This window comes from Rutidosis leptorrhynchoides, chromosome 6, assembly GCF_046630445.1.
Source record: "Rutidosis leptorrhynchoides isolate AG116_Rl617_1_P2 chromosome 6, CSIRO_AGI_Rlap_v1, whole genome shotgun sequence".
In the NCBI taxonomy this organism is placed as follows: Eukaryota; Viridiplantae; Streptophyta; class Magnoliopsida; order Asterales; family Asteraceae; genus Rutidosis; species Rutidosis leptorrhynchoides.
The window spans coordinates 212,245,500-212,263,377 of NC_092338.1; the positions used below are offsets into that span (position 1 = coordinate 212,245,500).

General features: G+C 35.8%; 1 protein-coding gene across 1 annotated transcript in view; it reads right to left on the reverse strand.

Annotated features, from left to right (window-relative positions):
- LOC139854381 (uncharacterized) overlaps positions 1-17,841 on the reverse strand; it is a 39,801-nt gene extending 21,960 nt beyond the window's left edge. Inside the window, exon 1 of the mRNA XM_071843688.1 lies at positions 17,707-17,841. Within this exon, the coding sequence (XP_071699789.1) occupies positions 17,707-17,841 (135 nt within the window). The remainder of the gene's footprint in view (positions 1-17,706) is intronic.
- Between the last annotated feature and the right edge of the window lie 37 nt (positions 17,842-17,878).

Genomic DNA, 17,878 nt, shown 5'->3' on the forward strand with positions numbered 1-17,878 from the left:
GTAAAACCGGATTCACGCCGTCGTAGTAACACCGCGGGCTGTTTTGGGTTAGTTAATTAAAAACTATGATAAACTTTGATTTAAAAGTTGTTATTCTGAGTAAATGATTTTTATTATGAACATGAAACTATATCCAAAATTTATGGTTAAACTCAAAGTGGAAGTATGTTTTCTAAAATGGTCATCTAGACGTCGTTCTTTCGACTGAAATGACTACCTTTACAAAAACGACTTGTAACTTATTTTTCCGACTATAAACCTATACTTTTTTTTTGTTTAGATTTATAAAATAGAGTTCAATATGAAACCATAGCAATTTTATTCACTCAAAACGGATTTAAAATGAAGAAGTTATGGGTAAAACAAGATTGGATAATTTTTCTCATTTTAGCTACGTGAAAATTGGTAACAAATCTATTCCAACCATAACTTAATCAAGTTGTATTGTATATTATGTAATCTTGAGATACCATAGACACATATACAATGTTTCGACCTATCATGTCAACACATCTATATATATTTCGGAACAACCATAGACACTCTATATGTGAATGTTGGAGTTAGCTATACAGGGTTGAGGTTGATTCCAAAATATATATAGTTTGAGTTGTGATCAATACTGAGATACGTATACACTGGGTCGTGGATTGATTCAAGATAATATTTATCGATTTATTTCTGTACATCTAACTGTGGACAACTAGTTGTAGGTTACTAACGAGGACAGCTGACTTAATAAACTTAAAACATCAAAATATATTAAAAGTGTTGTAAATATATTTTGAACATACTTTGATATATATGTATATATTGTTATAGGTTCGTGAATCAACCAGTGGCCAAGTCTTACTTCCCGACGAAGTAAAAATCTGTAAAAGTGAGTTATAGTCCCGCTTTTAAAATCTAATATTTTTGGGATGAGAATACATGCAGGTTTTATAAATGATTTACAAAATAGACACAAGTACGTGAAACTACATTCTATGGTTGAATTATCGAAATCGAATATGCCCCTTTTTATTAAGTCTGGTAATCTAAGAATTAGGGAACAGACACCCTAATTGACGCGAATCCTAAAGATAGATCTATTGGGCCTAACAAACCCCATCCAAAGTACCGGATGCTTTAATACTTCGAAATTTATATCATATCCGAAGGGTGTCCCGGAATGATGGGGATATTCTTATATATGCATCTTGTTAATGTCGGTTACCAGGTGTTCACCATATGAATGATTTTTATCTCTATGTATGGGATGTGTATTGAAATATGAAATCTTGTGGTCTATTATTATGATTTGATATATATAGGTTAAACCTATAACTCACCAACATTTTTGTTGACGTTTTAAGCATGTTTATTCTCAGGTGATTATTAAGAGCTTCCGCTGTCGCATACTTAAATAAGGACGAGATTTGGAGTCCATGCTTGTATGATATTGTGTAAAAACTGCATTCAAGAAACTTATTTTGTTGTAACATATTTGTATTGTAAACCATTATGTAATGGTCGTGTGTAAACAGGATATTTTAGATTATCATTATTTGATAATCTACGTAAAGCTTTTTAAAACTTTTATCTATGAAATAAAGGTTATGGTTTGTTTTAAAATGAATGCAGTCTTTGAAAAACGTCTCATATAGAGGTCAAAACCTCGCAACGAAATCAATTAATATGGAACGTTTTTAATCAATAAGAACTTGACATTTCTGTTGATATCCGAGCGTTGGTCTTAGAGAACCAGAATTTTGCATTAGTGTGTCTTATCGAGTTTGTTAGGATGCATTAGTGAGTCTGGACTTCGACCGTGTTTACTTGAAAAATGATTGCTTAACAAATTTTGTTGGAAACTATATATTTTTAACATGTGAATATTATGTGATATATTAATCTCTTAACGCGTTTGATATTATGTGATAGATGTCTACCTCTAGAACAAGTCCCATTGACTCACCTAATAATAATGAAGAGTCAAATGTAAATTGGAATGATTCGTGGGCTGATTCACAAGTTTCCGAAGAGGAACCGGAAGAAGAGTCGGAACCGGAAGAAGAATCGGAACCGAAAGAAGAATCGGAACCGGATGAAGAAATAGAACCGGTGGGGGAAATAATAAAACGGTTAAGTAAAAGAAAATCCTCAACCAACCGACCAAGGTTAATTATGGTCAATGGTGTTTCCGCCAAGGAAGCAAAATATTGGGAGGATTACCAATTCTCCGATGAATCGGATTCCGACGAGAATTCCGATGATGTTATAGAAATAAGGGAAAGGGCATAAAAATAGAGAAATCTAATTCCAACCCCGATGAACTTTATATGTATCGTCAACCCCCGAAGTCCTTAAGTTGTAACAATGACCCGGGAACCTCTAAACCACCAGGTTTTTCTAAACCAATGTGGAAAATTACGGCTCATATTAGGGGAACATCATATATCCCTAGAAACTTGGCAAAACGAACCAAAACCGAAGAAGAAGAAACAAGCGAGTCGGAATAAGATAGTTGTATTCGTGTGGTGTAATATATGTAATATAGTGTGCTTATGCTTTATGATATATGTAAAAATTGCTTGTATTAATAAGTATTTTTTTTATGAATCTAACTCTTGTCTATTTTACAGTATAAAAACACAAAATGGATAGACAACCCAATATTTTAAGAGACCTACCCGGAGACATGATTGATGAAATCTTGTCTAGAGTCGGTCAGAATTCTTCGGCACAACTATTTAAGGCGAGATCAGTTTGTAAGACATTCGAAGAACGTTCCAAGAGTGCCTTGGTTTATAAAAGGCTTTCGTTCGAAAGATGGGGGATATCACATTGGGAAATCCATAAGTTACGATGTGTTTACTTTGACGCATATATTGCGGGGAACCCAAATGCTATTTTACGCAATGGGTTAAGAAATTATTTTGACTCAATATATCCGAATATTGGACTTCGTGATTTAGAAAAAGCGGATAACATGCAACATAAAGAAGCATGTTATGCTTACGGATTAGTAATGTTCGCTTCTCAGCAAAGTGAGAATAAGAACATCGGCCTACAACTATTAAACAAAATGTTACCACAAGTGACGGAGTCGGTAATTGGGGTAAGAAATGAGGTTTTTAGATTGTTACGGGACTGTTGGACATTACGTAACCCTCGTCCCTTTGACGACGTTACAACACGCTGTCTTATCAACGGCCATAACGGTTATGTTCCACAAGACCAAGGATGGGAAGTAGTCCTAGTAAAACCAGAATGCATGACTTGTTTCTGGACGTATGAATTACGTGTCTTTATTGCCTTTGCTGAACGACTTGTGTACTAGCTAGAATTATCTTCACAACTATCTTGTATCAAAGTTATTGTGTGCTATATTTCATGCTTTATGTAAAATAAGCGGTATTGTAAGTTTGTAAAATATTGTATAAAAGTTTGAACGTGAAATATTATTACAATCAGTTTTTCATATAGAATTGTAGTAGTTGAATTGTATATATTAGCTACTAAGTATGAACTTAATGGGTAGGTACTACCCGAATTTAAACTTATAAAATGCTAATATGAAGAAAAAGCTACTATAATATATGTTGGAATCGAGAAATTAAACTGGTTAGCGAAACATTTAAGATTGATTTGATACCAGTAGAGTTAGGGAGTTTTGATGTGATAATCGGTATGGACTGGTTGAAAGAAGTGAAAGAAGTGAAAGCTTTTTATAAAATGAACTCATTTATAAAAGCTTTTTCTTCATATTAGCGTTTTATAAGTTTAAATTCGGGTAGTACCTACCCGTTAAGTTCATACTTAGTAGCTAATATACAATTCAACTACTACAATTCTATATGAAAAACTGATTATAATAATATTTCGCGTTCAAACTTTTACACAATATTTTACAAACTTACAATACCGCTTATTTTACATATAGCATGAAATATGGCACACAATAAATTTGATACAAGATGGCTGTGTAGATAATTCTAGCTAATACACAAGTCGTTCAGCAAAGGCAATAAAGACACGTAATTCATACGTCCAGAAACAAGTCATGCATTCTGGTTTTACTAGGATTACTTCCCATCCTTGGTCTTGTGGAACATAACCGTTATGGCTATTGATAAGACAGTATGTTGTAACATCGTTAAAGGGACGAGGGTTACGTAATGTCCAACAGTCCCGTAACAATCTAAAAACCTCATTTCTTACCCCAATTACCGACTCCGTCACTTGTGGGAACGTTTTGTTTAATAGTTGTAGCCCGATGTTCTTGTTCTCACTTTGGTGAGAAGCGAACATTACTAATCCGTAATCATAACATGCTTCTTTATGTTTCATGTTAGCCGCTTTTTCTAAATCACGAAGTCCAATATTCGGATATATTGAGTCAAAATAATTTCTTAACCCATTGCGTAAAATAGCATTTGGGTTCCCCGCAATATATGCGTCAAAGTAAACACATCGTAACTTATGGATTTCCCAATGTGATATCCCCCATCTTTCGAACGAAAGCCTTTTATAAACCAAGGTATTCTTGGAACGTTCTTCTAATGTCTTACAAACTGATCTCGCCTTAAATAGTTGTGCCGAAGAATTCTGACCGACTCTAGACAAGATTTCATCAATCATGTCTCCGGGTAGGTCTCTTAAAATAGTGGGTTGTCTATCCATTTTGTGTTTTTATACTGTAAAATAGACAAGAGTTAGATTCATAAAAAAAATACTTATTAATACAAGCAATTTTTATATATATCATAAAGCATAAGCACACTATATTACATATACTACACCACACGAATACAACTATCTTATTCCGACTCGCTTGTTTCTTCTTCTTCGGTTTTGGTTTGTTTTTCCAAGTTTCTAGGGATATATGATGTTCCCCTAATACGAGCCGTCGTTTTCCACATTGGTTTAGAAAAACCTGGTGGTTTAGAGGTTCCCGGGTCATTGTTACAACTTAAGGACTTCGGGGGTTGACGATACATATAAAGTTCATCGGGGTTGGAATTAGATTTCTCTATTTTTATGCCCTTTCCCTTATTATTTTCTTTTGCCTTTTTAAATTTAGTTGGGGTAATTTCTATAACATCATCGGAATTCTCGTCGGAATCCGATTCATCGGAGAATTGGTAATCCTCCCAATATTTTGCTTCCTTGGCGGAAACACCATTGACCATAATTAACCTTTGTCGGTTGGTTGAGGATTTTCTTTTTCTTAACCGTTTTATTATTTTCCCCAACGGTTCTATTTCTTCTTCCGGTTCCAATTCTTCTTCCGGTTCCGATTCTTCTTCCGGTTCCGACTCTTCTTCCGGTTCCTCTTCGGGAGTCCACGAATCATTCCAATTTACATTTGACTCTTCATTATTATTAGGTGAGTCAATGGGACTTGTTCTAGAGGTAGACATCTATCACATAATATCAAACGCGTTAAGAGATTAATATATCACATAATATTCACATGTTAAAAATATATAGTTTCCAACAAAATTTGTTAAGCAATCATTTTTCAAGTAAACACGGTCGAAGTCCAGACTTACTAATGCATCCTAACAAACTCGATAAGACACACTAATGCAAAATTCTGGTTCTCTAAGACCAACGCTCGGATACCAACTGGTATGTCCCGTTATTATTGATTAAAAACGTTCCATATTAATTGATTTCGTTGCGAGGTTTTGACCTCTATATGAGACGTTTTTCAAAGACTGCATTCATTTTTAAAACAAACCATAACCTTTATTTCATAGATAAAGGTTTTAAAAAGCTTTACGTAGATTATCAAATAATGATAATCTAAAATATCCTGTTTACACACGACCATTACATAATGGTTTACAATACAAATATGTTACAACAAAATAAGTTTCTTGAATGCAGTTTTTACTCAATATCATACAAGCATGGACTCCAAATCTCGTCCTTATTTAAGTATGCGATAGCGGAAGCTCTTAATAATCACCTGAGAATAAACATGCTTAAAACGTCAACAAAAATGTTGGTGAGTTATAGGTTTAATCTATATATATCAAATCATAATAATAGACCACAAGATTTCATATTTCAATACACATCCCATACATAGAGATAAAAATCATTCATATGGTGAACACCTGGTAACCGACATTAACAAGATGCATATATAAGAATATCCCCATCATTCCGGGACACCCTTCGGATATGATATAAATTTCGAAGTATTAAAGCATCCGGTACTTTGGATGGGGTTTGTTAGGCCCAATAGATCTATCTTTAGGATTCGCGTCAATTAGGGTGTCTGTTCCCTAATTCTTAGATTACCAGACTTAATAAAAAGGGGCATATTCGATTTCGGTAATTCAACCATAGAATGTAGTTTCACGTACTTGTGTCTATTTTGTAAATCATTTATAAAACCTGCATGTATTCTCATCCCAAAAATATTACATTTTAAAAGCGGGACTATAACTCACTTTCACAGATTTTTACTTCGTCGGGAAGTAAGACTTGGCCACTGGTTGATTCACGAACCTATAACAATATATACATGTATATCAAAGTATGTTCAAAATATATTTACAACACTTTTAATATATTTTGATGTTTTAAGTTTATTAAGTCAGCTGTCCTCGTTAGTAACCTACAACTAGTTGTCCACAGTTAGATGTACAGAAATAAATCGATAAATATTATCTTGAATCAATCCACGACCCAGTGTATACGTATCTCAGTATTGATCACAACTCAAACTATATATATTTTGGAATCAACCTCAACCCTGTATAGCTAACTCCAACATTCACATATAGAGTGTCTATGGTTGTTCCGAAATATATATAGATGTGTCGACATGATAGGTCGAAACATTGTATACGTGTCTATGGTATCTCAAGATTACATAATATACAATACAAGTTGATTAAGTTATGGTTGGAATAGATTTGTTACCAATTTTCACGTAGCTAAAATGAGAAAAATTATCCAATCTTGTTTTACCCATAACTTCTTCATTTTAAATCCGTTTTGAGTGAATAAAATTGCTATGGTTTCATATTGAACTCTATTTTATGAATATAAACAGAAAAAGTATAGGTTTATAGTCGAAAAAATAAGTTACAAGTCGTTTTTGTAAAGGTAGTCATTTCAGTCGAAAGAACGACGTCTAGATGACCATTTTAGAAAACATACTTCCACTTTGAGTTTAACCATAATTTTTGGATATAGTTTCATGTTCATAATAAAAATCATTTACTCAGAATAACAACTTTTAAATCAAAGTTTATCATAGTTTTTAATTAACTAACCCAAAACAGCCCGCGGTTTTACGGTGTTTTTCGTGTTTCCAGGTTTTAAATCATTAAGTTAGCATATCATATAGATATAGAACATGTGTTTAGTTGATTTTAAAAGTCAAGTTAGAAGGATTAACTTTTTTTTGCGAACAAGTTTAGAATTAACTAAACTATGTTCTAGTGATTACAAGTTTAAACCTTCGAATAAGATAGCTTTATATGTATGAATTGAATGATGTTATGAACATCATTACTACCTTAATTTCCTTGGATAAACCTACTGGAAGAGAGAAAAATGGATCTAGCTTCAATCGATCCTTGGATGGCTCGAAGTTCTTGAAGCAGAATCATGACACGAAAACAAGTTCAAGTAAGATCATCACTTGAAATAAGATTGTTATAGTTATAGAAATTGAACCAAAGTTTGAATATGATTATTACCTTGTATTAGAATGATAACCTACTGTAAGAAACAAAGATTTCTTGAGGTTGGATGATCACCTTACAAGATTGGAAGTGAGCTAGCAAACTTGAAAGTATTCTTGATTTTATGAAACTAGAACTTTTGGAATTTATGAAGAACACTTAGAACTTGAAGATAGAACTTGAGAGAGATCAATTAGATGAAGAAAATTGAAGAATGAAAGTGTTTGTAGGTGTTTTTGGTCGTTGGTGTATGGATTAGATATAAAGGATATGTAATTTTGTTTTCATGTAAATAAGTCATGAATGATTACTCATATTTTTGTAATTTTATGAGATATTTCATGCTAGTTGCCAAATGATGGTTCCCACATGTGTTAGGTGACTCACATGGGCTGCTAAGAGCTGATCATTGGAGTGTATATACCAATAGTACATACGTCTAAAAGCTGTGTATTGTACGAGTACGAATACGGGTGCATACGAGTAGAATTGTTGATGAAACTGAACGAGGATGTAATTGTAAGCATTTTTGTTAAGTAGAAGTATTTTGATAAGTGTATTGAAGTCTTTCAAAAGTGTATAAATACATATTAAAACACTACATGTATATACATTTTAACTGAGTTGTTAAGTCATCGTTAGTCGTTACATGTAAGTGTTGTTTTGAAACCTTTAGGTTAACGATCTTGTTAAATGTTGTTAACCCAATGTTTATAATATCAAATGAGATTTTAAATTATTATATTATCATGATATTATCATGTATGAATATCTCTTAATATGATATATATACATTAAATGTCTTTACAACGATAATCGTTACATATATGTCTCGTTTAAAAATCATTAAGTTAGTAGTCTTGTTTTTACATATGTAGTTCATTGTTAATATACTTAATGATATGTTTACTTATCATAGTATCATGTTAACTATATATATATCCATATATATGTCATCATATAGTTTTTACAAGTTTTAACGTTCGTGAATCACCGGTCAACTTGGGTGGTCAATTGTCTATATGAAACATATTTCAATTAATCAAGTCTTAACAAGTTTGATTGCTTAACATGTTGGAAACATTTAATCATGTAAATATCAATCTCAATTAATATATATAAACATGGAAAAGTTCGGGTCACTACAAATAACATTTAACAAGATCGTTAACCTAAAGGGTTCAAAACAACACTTACATGTAACGACTAACGATGACTTAACGACTCAGTTAAAATGTATATACATGTAGTGTTTTAATATGTATTTATACACTTTTGAAAGACTTCAATACACTTATAAAAATACTTCTACTAACAAAAATGCTTACAATTACATCCTCGTTCAGTTTCATCAACAATTCTACTCGTATGCACCCGTATTCGTACTCGTACAATACACAGCTTTTAGATGTATGTACTATTCGTATATACACTCCAATGATCAGCTCTTAGTAGCCCATGTGAGTCACCTAACACATGTGGGAACCATCATTTGGCAAGTAGTATGAAATATCTCATAAAATTACAAAAATATGAGTAATCATTCATGACTTATTTACATGAAAACAAAATTACATATCCTTTATATCTAATCCATACACCAACGACCAAAAACACCTACAAACACTTTCATTCTTCAATTTTCTTCATCTAATTGATCTCTCTCAAGTTCTATCTTCAAGTTCTAAGTGTTCTTCATATATTCTACAAGTTCTAGTTACATAAAATCAAGAATACTTTCAAGTTTGCTAGCTCACTTCCAATCTTGTAAGGTGATCATCCAACCTCAAGAAATCTTTGTTTCTTACAGTAGGTTATCATTCTAATACAAGGTAATAATCATATTCAAACTTTGGTTCAATTTCTATAACTATAACAATCTTATTTCAAGTGATGATCTTACTTGAACTTGTTTTCGTGTCATGATTCTGCTTCAAGAACTTCGAGCCATCCAAGGATCCGTTGAAGCTAGATCCATTTTTCTCTTTTCCAGTAGGTTTATCCAAGGAACTTAAGGTAGTAATGATGTTCATAACATCATTCAATTCATACATATAAAGCTATCTTATTCGAAGGTTTAAACTTGTAATCACTAGAACATAGTTTAGTTAATTCTAAACTAGTTCGCAAACAAAAGTTAATCCTTCTAACTTGACTTTTAAAGTCAACTAAACACATGTTCTATATCTATATGATATGCTAACTTAATGATTTAAAACCTGGAAACACGAAAAACATCGTAAAACCGGATTCACGACGTCGTAGTAACACCGCGGGCTGTTTTGGGTTAGTTAATTAAAAACTATGATAAACTTTGATTTAAAAGTTGTTATTCTGAGAAAATGATTTTTATTATGAACATGAAACTATATCCAAAAATTATGGTTAAACTCAAAGTGGAAGTATGTTTTCTAAAATGGTCATCTAGACGTCGTTCTTTCGACTGAAATGACTACCTTTACAAAAATGACTTGTAACTTATTTTTTCGACTATAAACCTATACTTTTTTCTGTTTAGATTCATAAAATAGAGTTCAATATGAAACCATAGCAATTTGATTCACTCAAAACGGATTTAAAATGAAGAAGTTATGGGTAAAACAAGATTGGATAATTTTTCTCATTTTAGCTACGTGAAAATTGGTAACAAATCTATTCCAATCATAACTTAATCAACTTGTATTGTATATTATGTAATCTTGAGATACCATAGACACGTATACAATGTTTTGACCTATCATGTCGACACATCTATATATATTTCGGAACAACCATAGACACTCTATATGTGAATGTTGGAGTTAGCTATACAGGGTTGAGGTTGATTCCAAAATATATATAGTTTGAGTTGTGATCAATACTGAGATACATATACAATGGGTCGTGGATTGATTCAAGATAATATTTATCGATTTATTTCTGTACATCTAACTGTGGACAACTAGTTGTAGGTTACTAACGAGGACAGCTGACTTAATAAACTTAAAACATCAAAATATATTAAAAGTGTTGTAAATATATTTTTAACATACTTTGATATATAGTCCCACTTTTAAAATCTAATATTTTTGGGGTGAGAATACATGCAGGTTTTATAAATGATTTACAAAATAGACACAAGTACGTGAAACTACATTCTATGGTTGAATTATCGAAATTGAATATGCCCCTTTTTATTAAGTTTGGTAATCTAAGAATTAGGGAACAGACACCCTAATTGACGCGAATCCTAAAGATAGATCTATTGGGCCTAACACACCCCATCCAAAGTACCGGATGCTTTAGTACTTCGAAATTTATATCATATCCGAAGGGTGTCCCGAAATGATGGGGATATTCTTATATATGCATCTTGTTAATGTCGGTTACCAGGTGTTCACCATATGAATGATTTTTATCTCTATGTATGGGATGTGTATTGAAATATGAAATCTTGTGGTCTATTATTATGATTTGATATATATAGGTTAAACATATAACTCACCAACATTTTTGTTGACGTTTTAAGCATATTTATTCTCAGGTGATTATTAAGAGCTTCTGCTGTCGCATACTTAAATAAGGACGAGATTTGGAGTCCATGCTTGTATGATATTGTGTAAAAACTGCATTCAAGAAACTTATTTTGTTGTAACATATTTGTATTGTAAACCATTATGTAATGGTCGTGTGTAAACAGAATATTTTAGATTATCATTATTTGATAATCTACGTAAAGCTTTTTAAACCTTTATTGATGAAATAAAGGTTATGGTTTGTTTTAAAATGAATGCAGTCTTTGAAAAACGTCTCATATAGAGGTCAAAACCTCGCAACGAAATCAATTAATATGGAATGTTTTTAATCAATAAGAACGGGACATTTCACACTTGACCAATTTTAACCAAAAAACATGAATTTAAAGTGCATAATATAAGGAAATAAACTAAGTAAACTAGTAACTAGTTCATGGGTTGTTCATACTTTAAAGATTCAAACCAAAGTTTGATCTTTAAGAATGAACTTACAAGTAATGATTCTACAACCATGAACTTAAAATATTTTAACATATTAAGTGTAGAACATAAACTAGAAAGTTTATGTTCTTGTGTGTTCTTGTAAATACAAGATAAATGAAGAACAAACTAACAAGTTTGGTTCTTGAAAACTAGTAAGTAAATAATAACAAGTAACAAAGTAACAACAACTAACAAGTATCAAACAACAAACAAAGAACAAAAGATGATGATGATATGTATGTTGGGTTTCGGTTTTTACAAGAAAAGAAGAAGAAAAAAGTTGCTCAAGTTACTTACAATCTTTTAGAGAAAAAGAGAGAAAGATGAGAGAACTTTGAGAGAAAAAAATGCAAGTATGTGTGTGTGTGAGAAAGTGAAGAGTAATGCAAGTAAATGTAGTGGTAAAAAAAAATTAAAACTCCTCTAATGGCCATGTAGGCTGACGGCTTGGGAGGGATCAAGAGGGAGGAGATTACACACTAGTCACTTGTATGTAAAAGCTTCAAAAGTTGGTTATTATGGGGTGTTTGCATGGGAAGAAGTTGTAACAAGATTCCATGAGTAACAAACTAACTAGTTAACCATTAAATGAAATACTTACATGATTTAGTGGGCTAACTAATTCTTTTAAGATGTAGGGTGGGCTTATAAGCCCAAAATCATGAGTCCATAACATTAATCAAGCCCAAGTTCAAGTAATTCACAAGTGATCCAATTAAAGCCCAAGTAACTAACTAATCACCATAGTTAATTAAAATAATTAATAAAATCAATTATGAATGTAAATAATACTCTAAAAATATTATTCGTGAAAGTTTCGTATGTCACAAAAACGTTTTGGGCATTTAAAGTCAAGTACGGGTAATCATGGTAACAAGTAAATGTAATAACATACATTCAAAAATTCACAAGTATTAATAATAACAATTATTAATAAATAAACATTGGAAAAATCCAGGGTCGTTACATTACCCACCTGTTAAAGAAAATTTCATCCCGAAATTTAAGCTGAGGTAGATGGAGGAGTCGGGAAAAGGTGAGGATACTTCTGCATCAATTGATCCTCTCGCTCCCAGGTAAACTCAGGTCCTCGTTTGGCATTCCATCGTACTCGGACGATCGGAATCTTGTTGCGTTTCAAAGTTTTGATCTCACGATCCATAATTTCAACAGGTTCTTCCATAAAGTGGAGTTTGTCATCAATTGTAAGTTTCTCAAGTGGTATGATAAGTTCGGGTGCAGCAAGACACTTCTTCAAGTTCGACACGTGGAAGGTAGGATGAACTGAGCTCAATTGTGCTGGTAGGTCTAAACGGTAAGCAACGGGTCCAACACGTTCCAGGATTTCAAAAGGACTAATGTATCGTGGGTTTAACTTTCCACGTTTTCCAAAACGGATCACACCTTTCCAAGGTGCAACCTTTAACATTACACGGTCACCCACGTTGAATTCAAAGTCCTTACATTTAAGATCGGCATAACTCTTTTGACTATCGCGGGCAGTCTTAAGTCTAGCTTGAATCTGAGCAATCTTCTCCGTTGTTTCATGGACTACCTTGGGTCCGGTGATTTGCTTTTCGCCTACTTCGGCCCAACAAATAGGAGATCGGCACTTACGGCCATACAATGCTTCAAAAGGTGCGGCATTAATGCTTGAGTGATAACTGTTGTTGTACGAGAATTCGGCTAACGGCAAATTCCTTTCCCAAGCCTTTCCAAAATCAATGACACATGCACGCAACATGTCTTCCAATATCTAAATCGTTCATTCACTTTTCCCATCGGTCTGTGGGTGATAAGCAGTACTCATGTCAAGACGAGTTCCCATGGCTTCTTACAAAGAACGCCAAAATCTAGAAGCAAAACGGGGATCGCGATCGGAGATGATCGATAAAGGCACACCGTGACGAGATACAACCTCTTTGATGTATAATTGAGCAAGTCTCTCCATCGTATCTGTTTCCTTCATAGCCAAGAAGTGTGCAGATTTGGTAAACCATAAGGTCTCTGATGCTCGGCTTTAACCTTCGAGCAAGTCAAACACTTACCAACATAAATCGCAATGTCCTTCTTAAGATTCAGCCACCAATACTGTTCTTTAAGGTCATGGTACATTTTGCCCGCTACGGGATGAATCGAATATCTCAATTTGTGTGCTTCATCAAGTATAAGGTTCCGTAGATCTCTGTAAAGAGGTACCCAAATTCTTCCGGCATAACATCGGAGTCCAGACTCCTTAACCTCGAATCGAGAGACAAGTATGTTCAAATGTTCATGAGATATATTCTCCTCCTTGAGAGCCTCATCTTGGGCTACTCTGATCTGACTGTTGAGATTCGAATGGATGGTAATGTTCAGAGCCCTAACACGAAGAGGTGTCATCCTCTCCTTTCGGCTTAAAGCGTCGGCTACAACATTGGTCTTGCCAGGATGATAACGAAGTTCACAATCGTAGTTGTTGAGCGTCTCGATCCATCGACACTGTCTCATATTCAGTTGCTTCTGATCAAAGATGTGCTGGAGACTCTTGTGATCGGTGAAGATAGTGCTCTTAGTTCCATAAAGATAGTGTCTCCACAATTTGAGCGCAAAGACAACGGCTCCAAGTTCAAGATCGTGAGTAGTGTAGTTCCACTCGTGAATCTTCAATTGGCGGGAGGCATAGGCAATGACTTTTGATCATTGCATCAGTACACAACCAAAACCACTCTTCGATGCATCACAATAAACAACAAATCATCACTGCCCTCAGGAAGTGATAGGATAGGTGCGGTGGTTAACTTCTTCTTCAAAGTTTGAAATGCTGATTCGTGTGCGGGTTCCCAAATGAACTTCTTGCCCTTGTGAGTCAGCGCGGTCAAAGGACGCGCAATCAGATAAAATCCTTCAATAAACCTTCGGTAGTAACCGGCGAGACCTAAAAATTGGCTAATATGAGTCGGAGTAGTGGGGGTCTCCCACTTGCTGATAGCTTCAATCTTGGCGGGATCAACTTTGATACCCTGGTCGCTCACAACATGACCCAGAAATTGGACTTCCTTCAACCAAAATTCACACTTGGAGAATTTCGAATAAAGTTGCTCCTGCCTCAAGAGTTCAAGTACTAGCAGGAGGTGTTGCTCATGCTCTTCTTCACTCTTAGAGTAAATGAGGATATCATCTATGAAGACGATAACGAACTTATCCAAGTACGGCTTGCAGATACGATTCATGAGGTCCATGAACATGGCAGGTGCATTTGTCAAACCGAATGGCATCACGAGAAACTCATAATGACCATAACGGGTCCTGAATGCAGTTTTCATCACATCACTTTCCTTCACCCTCAACTGGTCATAACCGGATCTCAAATCGATCTTTGAGTAAACTCTCGATCCTTGTAGTTGATCAAAAAGATCTTCAATTCTAGGAAGAGGATACCGATTCTTGATCGTCAATTTGTTGAGTTCACGGTAGTCGATACACATACGGAAGGATCCATCCTTCTTCTTTACAAACAGAACAGGTGCGCCCCAAGGCGAGAAACTTGGTTGGATAAATCCACAGTCAAGTAGTTCTTGTAGTTGACTCTGTAATTCTTGCATCTCGGAAGGTGCGAGTCTATAAGGTGCGCGAGCTACAGGTGCAGCTCCTGGTACTAAATCAATCTAAAACTCTACTGCTCTCGGCGGCGGTAATCCAGGAAATTCTTCAGGGAAGACATTGGAAAATTCGTTCACAATTCGAACGTCGTTCACGCTCTTCACCTCAGTTTCTACTGTTTTCACATGCGCTAGGACAGCAAAACATCCCTTCTTCATGATCTTTTACGCTTTCACGCAACTAATGAGGTTCAGCTTCGAGGTACATCTCTCTCCGTAGATGATCAGTGGCTCACCGTCTCCTTGTGGTATACGAAGAGCTTTATCTCCACAGATAATATCGGCCTTTATCTTGGTCAACCAATCCATACCGACGAACACGTCAAAAGTTCCCAATTTGATGAGTATCAAATCAATTTCGAAATCTACACCAGCTATGTTGATAATAGCTCCTCGACTAATATGGTCCACTTTCTCAAGTTTTCCATTGGCGACCTCGACAAGCATACTCTCTTCTAACGGGACTAACGACCAATTAATCTTATCGTAAAAGTGTGTACATACATAACTTCTATCGGCACCAGTATCAAATAGGACAGAAGCTAAAAGATTGTTGATAGTGAATATACCTGTCACCAAGTCGGGGTTTTCTCGAGCATCCCTTGCACTAACGTTGAAAGCTCTACCACGGGGTGGTCCACCATCTTTTCGCTTGTTTGGACACGCATTTCTGAAATGGCCCGTCTGTCCGCATTCATAGCACTTTTTTCGGTCCATTGGGGTTCGCCTTCACATTCAAAGTGGTGACCTTACAGTCCTTACTGATGTGCCCAGTCCGTTGGCACTTTTCACAAACAACGTTACAATACCCAGTATGGTGCTTGTAGCACCGCTTGCATTGTGGTAAGGTTCCTTTGTAGTTCGGGTTTGAGTTGATGTTCGGATTGGGGTTTTCACCGTTGTTGTTTCCCCTGAAACCCTCATGTCGTTTCGTCGGGTTCTGTTCATAGGTCCGTCCCCTGTTGTTGTTGTTATTGTTGTGGTTATCCCATTTGCGTTTCTCGCTACTACCCGCTTCAGACTTAGTTTTCTCCGGTTCATCGATGGTGATTTGATTCATTAAAGTATGCGCCATGCGCATCGCTTCCGGGATATTTGGTGGCTTGGACGAGGTGACATTTACCTTGATGGACTTAGGGAGTCCCCAGAAGTATCTCTCCATATGCTTGAATTCTGGGGTGACCATTGTCGGACACATCAGGGCTGGTTCCAAATATCTCCTGTTGTAACCATCAAGGTCGTTCCCAACGGCCTTTAACTGCATGAATTCCATTTCCATCTTTTGTATCTCGGTTCTCGGAGAATACTCCTCAATCATGGCACACTTAAATTCTTCCCATGGCGTAGCATACGCCTCATCAATGCCTTGTGCCTGTGCCATTGTGTTCCACCACGTGAGCGCGTCGTCAGACAGCGTGCAAGAAGCAAATTTGGTTTTGCTGTCCTCCGAACAGTTGCTAACTCGGAATACTGATTCTAGCTTTTCGAACCACATAGTGAGACCAACCGGTCCCTCAGTGTCGCTGAAGTTATGTGGTTTACAGCTCTGGAATTCCTTGTAAGTACACCCATTTCGAATGGGCTGAATAACCGGTGGTGGTGGCGGTGGCGGTGGAGCTTGGGGTTGCATTTCCGCAATGGCTGCGGCTACCCTTTCGGCAATCATCTCTTCGATTTGGGCAGTGGTAGGTGTTGATCGTCCGTTGTCCATGGTGTTCTAAACAAAAATTTTGACTCAAGTCAAAATCCAGTATGCAAATAGTAATAATACAGTATATGGTAACCAACATGGAATCAAAACATTACATGTTATTAAATAAATCATCTAGGTACAAATACCACAGAATCATCGTACAGTAATGTAAATAGAACGTCGTGCAAGAATTAAATAACGCAAAGTTCCATTCATTAATAATAATAAGTTTCATACATCTGAATAAGTCCGTACAATACATAAGTGAAACATAAAACTACAACTAGATTACATAATGAAATCTAAATACAAAAGCCCTACGGTGAAGGTGGGTGAAGGATGTCCATAGCATGAGCCATCTGGTCCTCTAGCTCAGCAACTCGAGCTCGGAGGATCTCCACCTCCCTTGTCAATTCCTCGACAGTGGGAGATGGTGGGGCAGGTGGTGCTGGCGGTGCAGGTGGTGCCGATGTAGATGGTCCGGCTCCAGAAATAGTCAGTACGTAACGGGGTGCCTTACGCACGAGTGGGTCGGCAGGATACGGCACAAGCCGCTTATGGGCAGTAACCCTACGACGCCGACCAAATGCGTCAGTGAATGCTCGTCCTCCGTTGATCCCCGGAAGGATGGTACCGTCGAAGCGATACCACTTCTTTAGAGAGGTGGAGGGTGGTTGAACAGGTGCATCGGGGTCCTCCTCGTCGGAGTCATCATCACTAGAGCCGTCGATTGAAGAATCATCGGATGAAGAATCATCTGAATCATGCGGTGGTGGCTGCACTGGTGGCTGAATTGGCTCTCCTCGAGCGGCCATCATCTATCTGTACCTACTGGGTCCGATCGAAATGAGA